The sequence below is a fragment of the Orbicella franksi genome, chromosome 10, assembly GCF_964199315.1.
Source record: "Orbicella franksi chromosome 10, jaOrbFran1.1, whole genome shotgun sequence".
Lineage (NCBI taxonomy): Eukaryota > Metazoa > Cnidaria > Anthozoa > Scleractinia > Merulinidae > Orbicella > Orbicella franksi.
Genome location: NC_138154.1, coordinates 28,087,472 through 28,103,858, shown reverse-complemented (window position 1 = coordinate 28,103,858; position 16,387 = coordinate 28,087,472). Strand labels below are relative to the sequence as shown.

General features: G+C 39.6%; 1 protein-coding gene across 1 annotated transcript; it reads right to left on the bottom strand.

The window, feature by feature from the left end:
- Window positions 1-14,283: 14,283 nt before the first annotated feature.
- LOC145500310 (uncharacterized) lies at window positions 14,284-16,123 on the bottom strand. The gene has a single exon (XM_081479799.1). The coding sequence runs from the start codon at window positions 15,973-15,975 to the stop codon at window positions 15,238-15,240; it is 738 nt and encodes a 245-aa protein (XP_081335925.1). The 5' UTR covers window positions 15,976-16,123; the 3' UTR covers window positions 14,284-15,237.
- Window positions 16,124-16,387: the final 264 nt, after the last annotated feature.

The following is a 16,387-nucleotide window of genomic DNA, read 5'->3' as shown; positions in this document are numbered from 1 at the left end:
AGAAACGTTCGGGGTACACTTTTGCCTATATCGAGCGAGCAATTTCTCCTATCTGCAGATTCAGGCTTCTAAACTACTTAAGAGTCTTTCTTGCTTATTTAGGAATCCACATAGGAGTTGGTACTCTACTTATTCCTACCGAAAACCAAAATCTTTTTGGTCTAGACCTTAACTTGAAGAAGTAGGATAACAATTTTGAAGTTCCCATCTATTGACAAAATAACAAATAATTTAATATAGACAACTCTGAATGCTGACCGCTGAACTAGTAAAAATACATTTATACACGCTGCTACGAGGAGGAAAACGGTGAAACAATTTAATCATGGGAGAAGAATGAGGACATGAATTCGATTTAGTGGGAACTCAATGTAACACCCACGCGACAAGCAGATTGCAAGAACCCACGCACCTAATTATTTATCCTTGAGGAAGCCAACACTGGTGTTGTTCTTATTATGTATTGCTTTTTGGAAATGTTAAAAAAATGCCAAAGCTTTATCCAAGTTAAATCTGCCAAAGGCTGCTTCATCTTGTTTGAAAGGTTGCTTCGAGACATGACTTCTCGTGAATGATCCCCTCTCCTAAGAGATACATGTTCTTGCAAGATCTGTTATTTCTCTTGTGGAACTAACTTACTCAAGGATCCTAAACTCTCACCTTGGCTTTATATAAGGCTATTTATGTCTTTTTCCCTTAGTCCAAAAATTCGGTTATTCTCGAAAATGATCTTAAACCAGAACCTGGGGTGTGACTGTCACATGCATTGCGTGATCGCTGTCAAGTCCTTTTGTTTGATCTCATCTCACTGAAAGGGAAAATTTTGCAACAACGCCTCGTCGTGACACAGCATGTGTAAAAGGAATTTAGTGAAAAAGAGAAGTCAAAGTAAGATAGCTGTTGTATTCCGCCGGGCAGGAAACCTTTTTGTTAATTGGTTTGGTGATTTTGATCTCGCTTCTTGTTCAACTGAATTGTTCAATATTTTGTGTCTAAGTCTCACAACTCCTTGCTAGCTCCATAGCGGTACTCGTACATTTATGATTGCGTATGGACTTACTTGTTTATGAATTGTGAAAAGGACAAAAGTCGTCTTGATGCGAAGGAGCATCGTGGTGTCTTTCTATGCTTGGTTTTGCACGGCCACTTGGTCAGGTTCCTTTATTTGTCGTCATCCTTCATCTCTTAAGTTTTTGTATGCATGGAAGCCAATTCAACTGCTTTGCAAGCTATCAAAGCTGATGGTGACTGGTACAAACTTAGATCACATTGCAATGAAAAGTATGTCTCAGATTGTTCTTTACCCGTAACTAAATTAATAGATTAAACTGTGAATCCTGATGAAGCCAAAACTGATGTTGTTCTTATTGTGTATTACTTTATGGAAATGTTAAAAGAATGCGAAAGCTTCATCTAAATTTAATTTGCTAAAGGGTGCTTCATCTTGTTTGAAAGGTTTGCTTCGAGACATGACTTCTCGTAAATGATCACCACTCCCTAGAGATACATGTACTTGCAAGATCTGTTATTTCTTTTGTGGAACTAACTTACTCTTAAGTAGGATCTCAAGCTCCCACCTTGGCTTTATATATAAGCCTATTTATGTCTTTTTTTCTTTATATTTATAAGGCTATTTATGTCTTTTTCCCTCAGTCCAAAAACTCGGGTATTCTCGAAAACAATCTTAAACCAGAACCTGGGGTGTGACTGTCACATGCATCGCGTAATCGCTGTCAAGTCCTTTTGTTTGATCTCATCTCACTGAAAGGGAAAATTTTGCAACAACGCCTCGTCGTGACACAGCATGTGTAAAAGGAATTTAGTGAAAAAGAGAAGTCAAAGTAAGATAGCTGTTGTATTCCGCCGGGCAGGAAACCTTTTTGTTAATTGGTTTGGTGATTTTGTTCTCGCATCTTGTTCACTTGAATTGTTCAATATTTTGTGTCCAAGTCTCACAACTCCTTGCTAGCTCCATAGCGGTACTCGTACATTTATGATTGCGTATGGACTTACTTGTTTATGAATTGTGAAAAGGACAAAAGTCGTCTTGATGCGAAGGAGCATCGTGGTGTCTTTCTATGCTTGGTTTTGCACGGCCACTTGGTCAGGTTCCTTTATTTGTCGTCATCCTTCATCTCTTAAGTTTTTGTATGCATGGAAGCCAATTCAACTGCTTTGCAAGCTATCAAAGCTGATGGTGACTGGTACAAACTTAGATCACATTGCAATGAAAAGTATGTCTCAGATTGTTCTTTACCCGTAACTAAATTAATAGATTAAACTGTGAATCCTGATGAAGCCAAAACTGGTGTTGTTCTTAATGTGTATTACTTTATGGAAATGTTAAAAGAATGCGAAAGCTTCATCTAAGTTTAATTTGCTAAAGGGTGCTTCATCTTGTTTGAAAGGTTTGCTTCGAGACATGACTTCTCGTAAATGATCACCACTCCTTAGAGATACATGTACTTGCAAGATCTGTTATTTCTCTTGTGGAACTAACTTACTCTTAAGTAGGATCTCAAGCTCCCACCTTGGCTTTATATATAAGGCTATTTATGTCTTTTTTTCTTTATATTTATAAGGCTATTGATGTCTTTTTCCCTTAGTCCAAAAACTCGGTTATTCTCGAAAACAATCTTAAACCAGAACCTGGGGTGTGACTGTCACATGCATCGCGTAATCGCTGTCAAGTCCTTTTGTTTGATCTCATCTCACTGAAAGGGAAAATTTTGCAACAACGCCTCGTCGTGACACAGCATGTGTAAAAGGAATTTAGTGAAAAAGAGAAGTCAAAGTAAGATAGCTGTTGTATTCCGCCGGGCAGGAAACCTTTTTGTTAATTGGTTTGGTGATTTTGTTCTCGCATCTTGTTCACTTGAATTGTTCAATATTTTGTGTCTAAGTCTCACAACTCCTTGCTAGCTCCATAGCGGTACTCGTACATTTATGATTGCGTATGGACTTACTTGTTTATGAATTGAGAAAAGGAAAAACTTGTCTTGATGCGAAGGAGCATCGTGGTGTCTTTCTATGCTTGGTTTTGCACGGCCACTTGGTCAGGTTCCTTTATTTGTCGTCATCCTTCATCTCTTAAGATTTTTATGCATGGAAGACAATTCAACTTTGCAAGCTATCAAAGCTGATGGTGACTGGTACAAACTTAGTTCACATTGCAATGAAAAGTATGTCTCAGATTATTTTTTAACCGTAACTAAATCAATAGATTAAACTGTGAATCCGGAACATCATCTCACTAAATGGCTGGCTGATTTGATTTGAAAAGAAACAACGAAGAACAATGTATCCATCCTGGCAGTACACGAGGCGTTTTGAGGCAAAGCGTAACGGTTTCGGTGGAAACTGACTACTCACCAATGTTGCCTTTTACAGCTCTTTTAGAGTCTCGGTGTGGACACAATGCTTTCCTGTGTAGCTTGCTGCGGAATAACAAGGCTTAGTGCGTGGCTGTGAATATTTTTGCATCCAATTACTTCTAAAGGTTTGATAGGAGGAATAATCGATTATATTTTCGACTTAGGGTGTTTACAAACACGAATTAAACCAGCCGAGGCTACTTCTAAGAACTGGACTTAAGTTAACGCTTCGTAAAGATGCAGTAGCGTTTAAGTATGTTGTATCAGCTTTTATATTCTTTGTTTTGCTATGCATGTTGCTGAGAGTAATTTTTCAGGATACACGTCCCTTGACTGCATATAAACGGTCGCTGTTACACATGGGCATGCAAAACATTCGTACGTTGTACACTGATAAAGCCTTCCTGAAGTTGATTCATCTTCCTTTTCTCCTTCCTTCAGTTCTTATTTACTATGTAAACTGCTACTGACTTCTAAGTTAGTTTCTTTCAAGCTGCATTTTTCATGGCTTTGAAAAGTTCTATGGCAGTGTTCTGTCTGTTACCTTTTTCGCTGATGTGAACAACAAATCATTGCAGCAAAGGGCATAACAAGCCCAAAATGTTACTTGTTTCCATTTTGTTTCCTATATACCTTTAATTTAAATTCCTTTTCTTTGTTAAATTGTTCCTAAGAAGGTAATCCCCATAATCAATGCATGGACAAGAAGGACCACTAACGAACTTAAGTTTGTTCTCAAAGTCCTCTAAATATCCACTAACCCGCATGGCCAGACGTGACTGCCAGAAATCACGAGAACTGTTCCCCTTAGTCTGTTCATTGAACTCAAAGCTACTAGGGTCTACTAGGTAGCTTTTTTTTTTCTTTTTTTGCTACACTAGCATTTCATATCATGGTAATGATTATCAGAAACCCTTGCACCTTATACATGATTTCCTTTTCTTGTGAACACTGATAGGAAAGCTAAAAGTTAGAAGGCCCTCCAGGCACACTATTCTTTACTTTGACTCGATGTAAATAACTATAGAAAGTTGCTGCTTGCAAATTTGTAATCTCTGAAAATGGCCGGTCAATATTCCAGTAATCTTTTGGGGAAAATTTCTTTCTTACTTTATCTGGAGCGTTTCTTTTCTATCTGTAAATTCAAGCTCGTAAACTGATAAACTGTTCTTTCATCAGGATTAGGAATCCATAAAAGCCAGCTGGAACTATGGTTAGCCTTAACGAATCTTTTTTGGCATAAAACTTAATTTGGAGAAGCAGGACAACTCTTTTGAAGTACTCATCTATATACGAAATATTAAATAATTTAAATACAGACAACTCTCAATGCTGATCGATAAAATAGTAACAAAAGAAATATACGTGTACGCTGCTACAAGAGGAAAACAGTGAAATAATTTAATGAGGACATGAATTCGATCCAGTGGGAACTAAATCCATGTAGCACCCTCGCAAGCAGATTACAAGAAGCCACACACTGCTAATTATTTATCCCTGATGAAGCCAAAACTGGTTTAGTTCACATTATGTTTTGTAAAAGACTACACAAAAAGGTTCATCAAGGTGAACCTCGCTAAGACTACTTGATCTTCTTTGAAAAGCTTTGCTTCTGTCAAGAAGTACAGGTGAGAAATCCTAGTAAGCCATGATTCTTTTAAACGACCGTCGTTCCACGAAACGCACTCACAAGATCCGTCACTGAACTCTCGTGAAGTTGATTTACTTAAAGCAGCATTTTAAGCTCTCGCTCTGTTTCTATATGCGGCTATTGTTGTTTCTATCGTCGTCCAACATTCGTTGTCCACGAAAATTGTCTGGAAACACAACGAAGGGAGTGACTTCGAAAAGCATCGCGTGATTGCTCTTAAGTCCTTTTGTTTGATCTCATCACAGTAAAAGGGAATTTTGCACCAACGCCTCCTCGTGACACAGCATATGTAAAAGGAATTTAGTGAAAAGGGAAGTCAACAAAAGATAGGTGATGTATTCCGCCGGGACGGAAACCTTTTCGTTGAGTGGTTTGGTGATTTTGTGCCAGCCTGCTGTTCACTTGAGTTGTTCAACAGTTCTACTCGTTGATCGCTCTGTAGGGTTTTCGTGTATTTATTATAGATTCTGAACCTGCTTATTAATGCCGAAATGTTACGAAAAGGAAAAACTCATCTTGAGGCGAACAGGTATCGCTGTGTCTATTCTTCCGTAGTTTTCAAACGGTTGTTGCTCCAGAGGAAAAAGCAGCTATGATTTATTTAGGACAGTGTAGTGTAATGTTCACCTTTTCATTCCTCTACCTTTTAAGGCCAAGGAGGAGGTAAACCTCCTAAAAACAACATAACTGCAAGTTGGTCTTTGAATCTCTGTGTTGTCAACTAAATGGATTTACTACTTATAGGCTTTTCACAAGTTTTCTTGTCGGTAGCCATTGAACTGTTTCAGCGTGCGTTAACTGATAAGTATTTGATACTTGCATTTTGTATTCCTGTGCTTCAGTTATCTAGGTAAGTGAAGAATTGAAATACTGTTTACAACAACCTATCTTAGTGAACAAACATATACATTCTTTGTCATGAAAACAAGGTAATAAAATTTGTTGGCTTCTGGCTAATTACTACAATTTGCTGCCATCATCGTATTCTTTGTTTGTCTAGTTGTGTCCGGCGTCTGACGATTATCATTTGAAAGTGAAACATTTCTGGATTTGGCCGAGTAAAATTCAGTATTGACCTACACCAGAATAACCCTTTAGATCACTTACTGTGTAGCGTCATTAACACTAAGGCTAAGTATTATTCACTTATTGATTCCCACAAAAGCTTTAATTTAAGAAATCAAACATCTTTCCTTTCTTCTTTGAATGTTAATGATGGAGGATAATTTTGCATGCCATCAAAATCTATGATGCCGGGTAAAACCTTATTTCACATTGCAATAAAATGAACAATGTCGGCAGATTGTAATACGTAACCTAAATAACAGATTAAGCTGTGAATCCGGAACAACGTTTTACTTAATGGCCGGCTTACTGTAGGGTTAAGCCTTGATTTGAACAAAATTAAGAACAGTGTATCAGCGAACTTGCCACACGAAGCCGTATTGAGGCATAGCGTAAGCCGACTCGTCTGCACAGACTACTCACCAATGTTGCCTTTTACAGCTCTTTTACTACTGTCTCGAAGTAGACGCAATGTTTTCTAGCGTAGCTTGCGACAGAATAACAAAGCTGGCTGCATGACTGTGAATATTTTTGCATCCAAATTAATACTGAAGTTTTGATAGGAAGAATACGCGATTAGATTCTCGCCGTAAGGTGTTCAGAAAACGAATTAAACCAGCCGAGGCTCGTTTTATGAATTGAACTTAAGTTAACGCTTTGTAAAGATTAGGTTGAGTTAGAATATTTCACACCAGCTTACATATCTTGTTTTGCCATGCATGTTACTGAGAACAATTTGGAAATTTCCACCTTGCGTGACCTTATTCAAATCGACTCCAGTGATACCAAGCATTCAAAAACCTTCGCACTTTATAAACCGATATTTCGAAGCCTTCCTGAAGTTGCTTTTCGTCCTTCCCTTCCACCTTCCGTTCTTATTTCCTATGTAAGTGATAAATTTATATAGATTTTTTTAAGGTGCATTTTTCTTCACTTTGAAACGTTCTCTAGTTCTCTAAAGGTGTTCTACTCTCTTTGTTATCTTGTTCGCTGATGGAAGCAACATTTTAGTGCAGCGAAGAACATATTGTAACTTGTTTCCGTTTTGTTTCCTATAATGCCCTTTTTTTCTCTGCTTAGTTGTTCCTAAGAAAGTAAGTGAAGCCCCAAAAAGAATTACTAACCTCTTGAGAACTCGATCCTTTAGCAATGCAATCTTTTTCATCCACCAACTTTAACAAAAGGTCAGCTAAGCGCGAATCTTCTTTACAACTGGTGCTTAAAAGTAAGATGCAAGTGTAACAAATAGCCATGGTCCCGGAAAATGTTAAGGTCCTGAAATAAACCAGGCTGTTTGGGACTCCGGAAAAGCAGCGGAAATGACGTTCCGGAAGGAACAACATACCTCTAGTGAAGCAAACTACACATTTTCAGTGTTTTGCAAAACAGGAAGAAACTTCAATTTCCAAACTGTTAGCTCTTGTCTTTGACTGGAATTTTCGACAGAATGGCGTTTAATACACGTTTGAGCATAGTATTCCATCTGTTTGACTGAAAGAATCGTCACAGAAAGTGTTATTTTTAATTGGCTGCACAAAGCCTTATTCCTGTCTGCAATCCGGTGAAGTATTAGATTAGTTTTTCCTTTTTTACGTTTTTCATGGATATAGTACCATATTGGCGAGCTGTTGTATTATTTTCGATTTATCGATTACTATAGTGAGCTAAAAGAAATAAGAAAGAACAAAATTCATGTTCCGTCAAGGTACTGCATCGCTTGAGGCAGTAAAGCCCAGTTGTGTTCAACCGGAAACGTTCACAAAACGAGAACTCATGTATGAAAACTGTTATCTTAAAATGATGAACTAAAACTGTCTGCTTTCTCTTCTTCACTTGCAATCCTGTACACTTCAAACTAAGTTAAACAGTAAATAACAAGTTTTCTCAGTTGGAAACCTCTACACTAGTATAAACAAAAGAGGCGCCAGCTCACTGCACAGTGCTGGATGTTGTATCAGTAAAGTACATCATCTGACAGTCATGCATTCGTGGGATAAGAAGCAATATAAACTAAACGAAATATGTATTTAATAAAGACATTAAACTGTTTCGTGGGTCGAGTTTCGTGGATACTCTGTTGCGGCTTTGCTTTAGATCAAACATTCCGCTTTTGTAAGAGGTTAATTGTGCCTGAAGTCACATGAATGGGCTGAGTAACCTGAAAGCTATTTTGGCATCTACAAAAAGTACATTCTAGGATGATTTCTTTTCTTCGTACTTCTGTTATAAACTTTGTGGCTGGAAGATTGATGATTAAATAGGTTTTTCATTCTGGGCTTATAAAACTTTTAAGTTTTCAGATCATAATTCATGCATCAATCAACAGCTATCTTGGACACTTGATACTGAAGGATATTTTTATGGTTACTCAGGCATACGCAACCTACTTGCCCGCCTGTATGTAAAGTTGTGAGTCTGCATGTATATATGCACACACTGATTCTCACCTGCCTCCCTGACTACATGTTTGTTGGACTACAATACTACCCACCCTCATTTCTACCCCCATGCCTGCCTGCGCGTCTCTGTGTCCGTCTACTTATATGAATCTATAGAACTTACCTACTGACCTCCGCCTGCTGCTTGTTGTCTGTTGCTTGCTCTCGGATGCCTTCTGTCTCCTATTTTGCCTTTACCTAAAGCTTTATGCCACTAGTTGGTACCTGATTCCTACTGTATGCCCATGTGCTATCTGCTGCCTACTGATTACTTCCCTCTGCCTGTCATCTGCTGATTACTTCACTGACAGACTTACGCGACTGTTAGTTGCCACCTGCCTGTTGTCTGTTACTCTAGTTGCTACCTAATGTTGCATGATGACTGCTGTGTATTGATCATTTTCTGCCACCTGATGTTGCATGCTGCATGGGCTTGCTACCCTGTTCCCCTTGCACTTCTGGCTGTTACCTGATCATGCTTGCTGCCTGATAACTGACATACAGATACCTGGTGGAAATACATTTTAATAGTACTCAATGCTACCCTTGCTATTGCCACCTGCTGTCTGCTGACTACTGCTGACAGACCGATGCCTGCTGCACACTGCTACTATTCTGTGTGTCATCTGATGCTGAATGCTGGCTGATATCTGCTGTCTGTTATTGCCCCCTGCTAACTACTGCTGTGACAGACTGATGCCTGCCCAGATCTGCTGCCTGCTGCATACTGCTACTCTTCTGTGTGTCACCTGATGCTGAATGCTGAATGCTGGCTGATATCTGCTGTCTGCTATTACCACTTGCTGACTACTGCTGACAGACTGATTGCTTGCTCAGGTCTACCGTCCGCTGCATACTGCTACTCTTATGTGTGTCACCTAATGCTGAATGCTGGCTGATGTCTGATGTCTGCTATTACCACTTGCTGACTACTGCTGACAGACTGATGCTTGCTCAGGTCTGCTACCTGCTGCATACTGCTACTCGTATGTGTGTCACCTCATGCTGAATGCTGGCTGATGTCTGCTGTCTGCTATCACCACTTGCTGACTACTGCTGACAGACTGATGCTTGCTCAGGTCTGCTACCTGCTGCATACTGCTACTCGTATGTGTGTCACCTCATGCTGAATGCTGGCTGATGTCTGCTGTCTGCTATCACCACTTGCTGACTACTGCTGACAGACTGATGCTTGCTCAGGTCTGCTACCTGCTGCATACTGCTACTCTTATGTGTGTCACCTGATGCTGAATGCTGGCTGATATCTGCTGTCTGCTATTACCACTTGCTGACTACTGCTGACAGACTGATGCTTGCTCAGGTCTGCTACCTGCTGCATACTGCTACTCTTCGGTGTGTCACCTGATGCTGGATGCTGGCTGATATCGGCTGTCTTTTATCGCCCCCTTCTGATTACTGCTGACCTACTGATGCTTGCTCAGGTCTGCCGTCTGCGGCATACTGCTACTCTTCCGAGTGTCACCTGATGCTGAATGATGCATGCCTACTCATGTCTGCTGCCTGCTGCCTGCTGCATACTGCTAATCTTCTGCCTGTTACCTGATACTGATGATGACTGTAATCTGCTGTCTGCTATTACCACCTGCTTCCTACTGACAAACTAATGCCTGTTCAGGTCTGCCGTTTTCTGCATACTCCTGTTCTTCTGTGTGTCATCTGATGCTGAATGGTAGCTGATATCTGCTGTCTGCTATTGCCACCTGCTGTCTACTGATGACTGCTTTCCCGCTTTTCACTTGATCCTAATTGTTGCCTCCTGGTTGATACCAGCTGCCTGCTAATGTCTCGCCCCCCCCCCCCCCTCCCTTTAATTCTGCCTGCTGGCAGCTGCTGGCAGACGTATTCCTTCTCATCTACTGCCTTCTGCCTGATGCAAGCTGCAAGCTTTTCTGCTTGTTATTTAATACTGAATGTTGCCAACTGCCTGAGATTGTTAAACTGGGTGGAACATAACAAATTTATCACAGTAACTAGTTTTCGACATCAGCTAGTGCTATCAATTCTTCTTCACAGTTCAATTTACTTTTATGATGGTGTTTTGGAAGCAAACTGCCGCCTCTGTATACAGTTCGTTTAGAAGAAAGGAAAATTACATTATGTGAAGTTCGTGTATGCTTTACTATTAGCTACATGTATAGATCACCCATCCAACAACACCTTCTTGGTAAATAATTTTATTGAAAACCCAGATCAAAGTCATCGCTCTAAGAACAAGAAAAACGGAATATGGCTTATAAACACTCGATTTTTAGCTGAACAACAACACAGGCACACTACGCAATGAAACCAAGTGCAATAGCAAATGGGCGTTAACAATGTTGAAACAACAAGATTAATGAAGAAAGATATAGCATCCTTTACCTTGAGATAAAGAAGTTATCGTTACCTTCAGGGAAACACACGCTCACGCAAATGAAACTGCAAGGTGATTAATGTTGTTATCTGAACCATTTGACTACTTTTTGATTAACTTTTCAGCGAATTAAAAGTATTTGATAAAAGGTCTCGTGTACAACAAGGAACACACACACACAAATAAAACTTGCAGGCGATTATTGTTGGTCTCTGAGCCAATTGACCAAATTCTGTGATTTGCTTTCCAGCGAATCAAAAGTATTGTTCACTTTTTCAACCTGATGTTTCGTCAGAGGTGTTGAGGCTCTAAACCGTACCCGCTTTTCAGCCCCCTCTTTTGACAAGTCTGGTAAAACGCATAAACTTCTTCTTCGAGGCGTTGTTGAAGTTAACGGTGTGAATTCCTTGACTTCGCCGGCTTTATTGTTACCCCTTTGAGGTATACTTGGTAATCTCCATTCCTTCATCCCTCTGTTGTTGCCGCAATGTAAATCTTGTAAAGTTACCTGGTCCGTGGTCCAAGAAACATTTCTCCAAGCTTGAAGAGAAAAACTGCTTTCTGACTGTGACCTTACAAGACGTCTATGGTTAGGGATGTCACACATCTCTGCATTGTCACATCTCGATTCTAAAAGTTCCGAATATAGCCGTAATCCCTCACTTGAAGCGAGGGTCACTTTTTGCTTATTGTTTCTTGAGCCATCATTAGTTTGACTGTTAACTTGTGAATCTTGTGCGCTCATCCTTTCCGGCACGGACAATTGAGAATTGTTTTGAAGAGAACGCTTAGGACCCCGAATGGTATTTACTCCGGTGGTTAACATGACGCGGAAAATAATATTTCACCCTTCCACAGTTTATCTAATTTAAATAAATTATCTCGTCGTGCTAATAGAACAAAGTTCAATTTTAAGAAAATGCGAGTGAAAGAAAGAGAGCTCTAAATTTGATAACAAACTAAAATCGAACTTCTGTTGGCTTTAAAAAATGGTTTTAGCATGCTTAATTGTTCAACGTACTGAAAAACTGTGAAATCCCCTGGTAACACTTTTTATCACGATTGATCTATCGTCGACATGGTGTAAACAATCTTTTATAGGATGAATATGTATAATGTATGCCATGACCAGATCACGGTTTTCAATCAACCTGCACATATGACAGCGCCATGATGTGCAGGTTGACTGAACACGTATGTTTTTTTTTAAATTGTATTCTCCTGAAGATTTATTAGCTTTTCAGTCTCTCTGTTTTGTTTCGACAGTACTTCATACTCTTCAACCCAACTTCTGGTCTTATTCAATAAGTTGTCTTCAGTGAAATCTATATTACCGTAGTTTTTGAACCACCATGCAATACACCACATCACCGTGAAAGTTCTAGTGTCAGATGTACAGCCCTTGCTAACAGGATATCTTTACTTGAACGCTGTTTTTAACACTGTGTAACGAAATCATCGAAGAGTTGGTTACATAACTTCAGTACTGAGAAATAGCACTCAAAATCATAATTGTGCGGAATTAACAATTCACTCTTCCACTTATGTTCTGCGGTGTGGCTGCCTGCCAAAGGTTGTCTCGTCCACGTGAGGCACACTTGGGTGCCTCTGTGTTAGAATCTGCTTATCTCGATTCCCGGGGGAGGGGGGTACCGCCATATATGGGCTATATAGGTATGTGCCGCTGTCAAGGGTATTGTTTTCAAGCAGTTTACTCTAGGATAGGGTATATAAATCAGAGCGTTTGGGTCTAGAATAGGGTATAATTTTTGACAAAACTGACTAGTTGGTTGAAGATTTTATCTAGACTAAGGAAACCAGGAATTGCCACTCAAAAATATAAAAAAATCAAATCAGCAAGTTTAAATTTACGCAAATCAGCCTCAACAGTGTCGATAGATGGGGGGATTTGGGGAGTTTAGTCTAGTATAGGGTAGCAAAATTCAGCTGAATTAGCTCCGGTATAGGCTAAGGGTTCCAGGGTCCCAGCGGCACATCCCCACCCAGACATTCCCAAAGTACCTCCCCCCCCCCCCGGGGGTCTCGATTCCTTTGTGATTCAGTGATTTTACGGCGTGACATCTTTTTTGCAGAGTAATTGCCGGTACATTTGTTGTCTGATCACTCTGCAGGGACACGAAAACAAAATAATTTCTAACTTAGTACACCAGTCGCATGGGAACAAGGACGCATCTTGTTTATTGATCAGACACAGTAAACAGCCCCACTTCTTAGCAAGATACTTACTTGCATACCAACGAATCTACATGCCGACCCACAATCATCTCATAATAACAACGTGAAAAATTATATTTATTCACAGACGATGCTGGATTGTTGTTTTGACTTTACCAAAATACACTGAACTTGCCCGAGGGCTTGAATTATCTTGATTCAATTAGGTGAAAATTCACTAACATTTGTTTAATCTGATGCATGGTCAAAGTAGAAATTTCCTCGGTTTGGCTTCTACAAGAATTTTTATGAGTCAGGCATTCTTTTGGCCGTTATCTCATCCCGGCGTTCTGGCCTATTTAAAGTCGCCATTTGCAAGTGTACTTCTAAAGCTACATCCCGGAAAGGGAAAAAGGGCCATTAATTCTAGGACGCAAAATCTGAGACATACACGCAATGTATTTATCCAGAAACGTTATGTTATTGGGAAAATGTAAGAACTGAGGATCGAAGAATACGAAATGGGCTGAACTGACTGCGTTTATAAGATGTGGTGGTGTGAAAACTGTTCTTTGGTTGGTGGTGTGTTGCAGAACTAAATCTACTCTTGTGAATCAGTATGACTACATAAGAGGAACCAGCTGACAAATCTTGTAAGACGCTGGACCTATGTTTGTGGAAGTGGCTGTACGCATATAACATAACCAAAAAAATAAAGGTGTTCAAGAAACAAAGAGCCGGAAATGGCTATAGGAAGGAACAACATTCTTTCTGTTGTATCCTCGTACCAATAAAAAAAAAAAGAGAGTGTTGTGGTGATTCTACTTTGTTTACATAAGTATCCCTTGGGCCAAATTCAGAGGTTAAGCATTAAAGGTTATTTGCCGATATTGCTTGTCTTCGTAGCATGTTTACATCACGTGTTTAAGTACCGCTTTTGTTCTCAGTGATCATGCGGCAGTTCTTGAAGTAAAGACAGAAGCATATTAATGTAAATTTGATAACGAACCGTTGAAAGAGTCCATAAGTCAGTCTTCATTCTACGGACCAACCTTAGCTGTAATCACTTTCAAGCAGTAGCAAGATATTGAAAGAGTTCAACCACAGGAACACCACTAATAGTCTGATAATGAGTTCATTGTTCAACATTCAGCGGTTTCGATATTGCTTCTGTTAACGTTTGTCTTCAACAAGGAAGTGAAGCAATCACTCTTCTGATTTGAAATTTACCTTTCAAAACAAAATGCCCGGGAAATGTTTAACTAGTCAATAACAAGTGTTAACCGAAGTTTTTCTGCGCTTCTGGAATTTTCATGATCGGCTATCATCTTGATTATATGTCACAGCCGTTTCTTTATTATTACAGGCTCGACTGGCAGAAGCGCTATTCGATGTTATTGTTTTCGTATTCAATTAACGATCCTCAGTGAGCAAAACCAAAACAACAGAACGAAGCTCAATGTGTATGAAAGCTAGCACAACTGCTAATCAGCATATCGTGCACTTTATGATTCTATACGAACAACACGGGAAGAACACGTGATAATTTTTGGTCAGCAACGAAATTCTCGTTAATGTTTGTAATGCATATTCATTGTTCCTCTTCAAGAGAATCTGGCTCTTGAACAAGGTATTTAAATAAACTTCATTTGCCACTTTTGGTACGTATTCGGTGGCTCTATGTGTCCTATTCAAGAGAGAACTTCTCCCTATTAGAACTGATTGTTGATGTGGAGAAAAGTTTGACAAATATGAACGCCTCTAGAGAAAAACTGCTGGCAAAAAAATAAATAAATAAATAAAAACAGGGTTCATGGAAACCAATACAAGTTAAATTACATTTAGTTCGAGTAGTTTAATTTCACGACCAAACAAAACTTCCAACACAGTAAAAGAATTATAGAAAACCAAACTGTTAGTAACAAGATCGCATTTGGAATATACACGCACACGGAGCCAGGAGAAATGATTTCTTCGAAAATACATTCATAACAAATTGTTAAAACAAGCCGGCATACTGAAACACACTACACATGAACTGACAACGTTTTGCTCAGTCACTCTTGCATTGATCCTTCCCTGCAGCAGTTCAGTTCGTTGAATATTTTTTGCTAAGTGAGCGAAAAAATGCCGTAGAAAAACATAGCGCTTAGTTGTCTTTCAGCTGCTTTCTTGAAGCGATTTCCGTTGCAATTCGCGCATTCTAAGTTTGTACTCTATAGCCTCACTAAGACAGTTGTGTTGAATTTTCCGTTGAGGGCCAACAGGCCTTGGGAATGCTTTATTTTGAGCTACACGCTTTGAATGTGACTTAATGTTCTCATTCTTATTGTCAGCAAAATGTATTCGACGCGTCGCTTCATCAAGTCTGGGAACTTCTGCTGTGGCTATCGGTCGGCGGGTAGGAAGAGAAACTGATTCGACAACCCTTCTTTTAAATAAGTAGGCAGAATAGGGACCAGGCTCGTTCTTTCCATTCGTAGGACCTGGCGTTAGTCCTGAGTCTGTGGACAAACTTCTAGTCAGCTTTCTTGATTTTCGACTTTTTAGATATTTGTTTATCATCTTAGAGCCTCTTAGCCTTTCTACCAGTAAATCATCTTTTCCCCCACGTTGGTCTTCAGTGTTACTCCCTCTTGGTTTACGATTAATTGGTGGAAGAAAATTGGATTCGAGAATCTTCCTTGTGAGACTGTTAAACGTGTCCATATCTTCAAGAGAAAGGTGTTCCAAAGCATACTCCAGCTGTTCGTTGTTGCGTTTCTTCTTTTGTTTGAGAGCGTGCTGCTCAATGTCTTCAAGTTTTCTTCGAAGCCGTCGTTCCTCAAAACCATTTTTCTTCGTAGTTTCATCCGCGACTTCGCTCGTCAGCGATCTTTTTCTCTCGCTGGAGTTCATATCTAGCCCATCTGCCTTTTCACTTCTAACTTAGCGACTGAATTCTGAGGTACGTGATCCCGAACTACTTCACCGAAACGCTCTGGTGACTTGCAGTAATTCTGATCCGGGCCAGTAAGTACACATGTAAACTCACACGAGTAAAACAAAACCGCCATCACAGTTTAAAATTATAGACGAATACTTAAGGTGATTTCACTCAATAAGTTGCGTCTGCGTTTAACCCTGTTTAAGGTCTTTTTAACGTTGCTTCCTTTCAGTTTTGAAGGTACATTGTGTTTCCAATTAAAACATAGTTTCCATTTTATTTTGTTCAAAGTCGCAAAATAAACCTTTGGGGCATTTTGAGCTCTTAGCCGACGAAATCTCTTTTTTCTAGCTTTGATAGCATTTTAAAAGGATCAGTATCGTG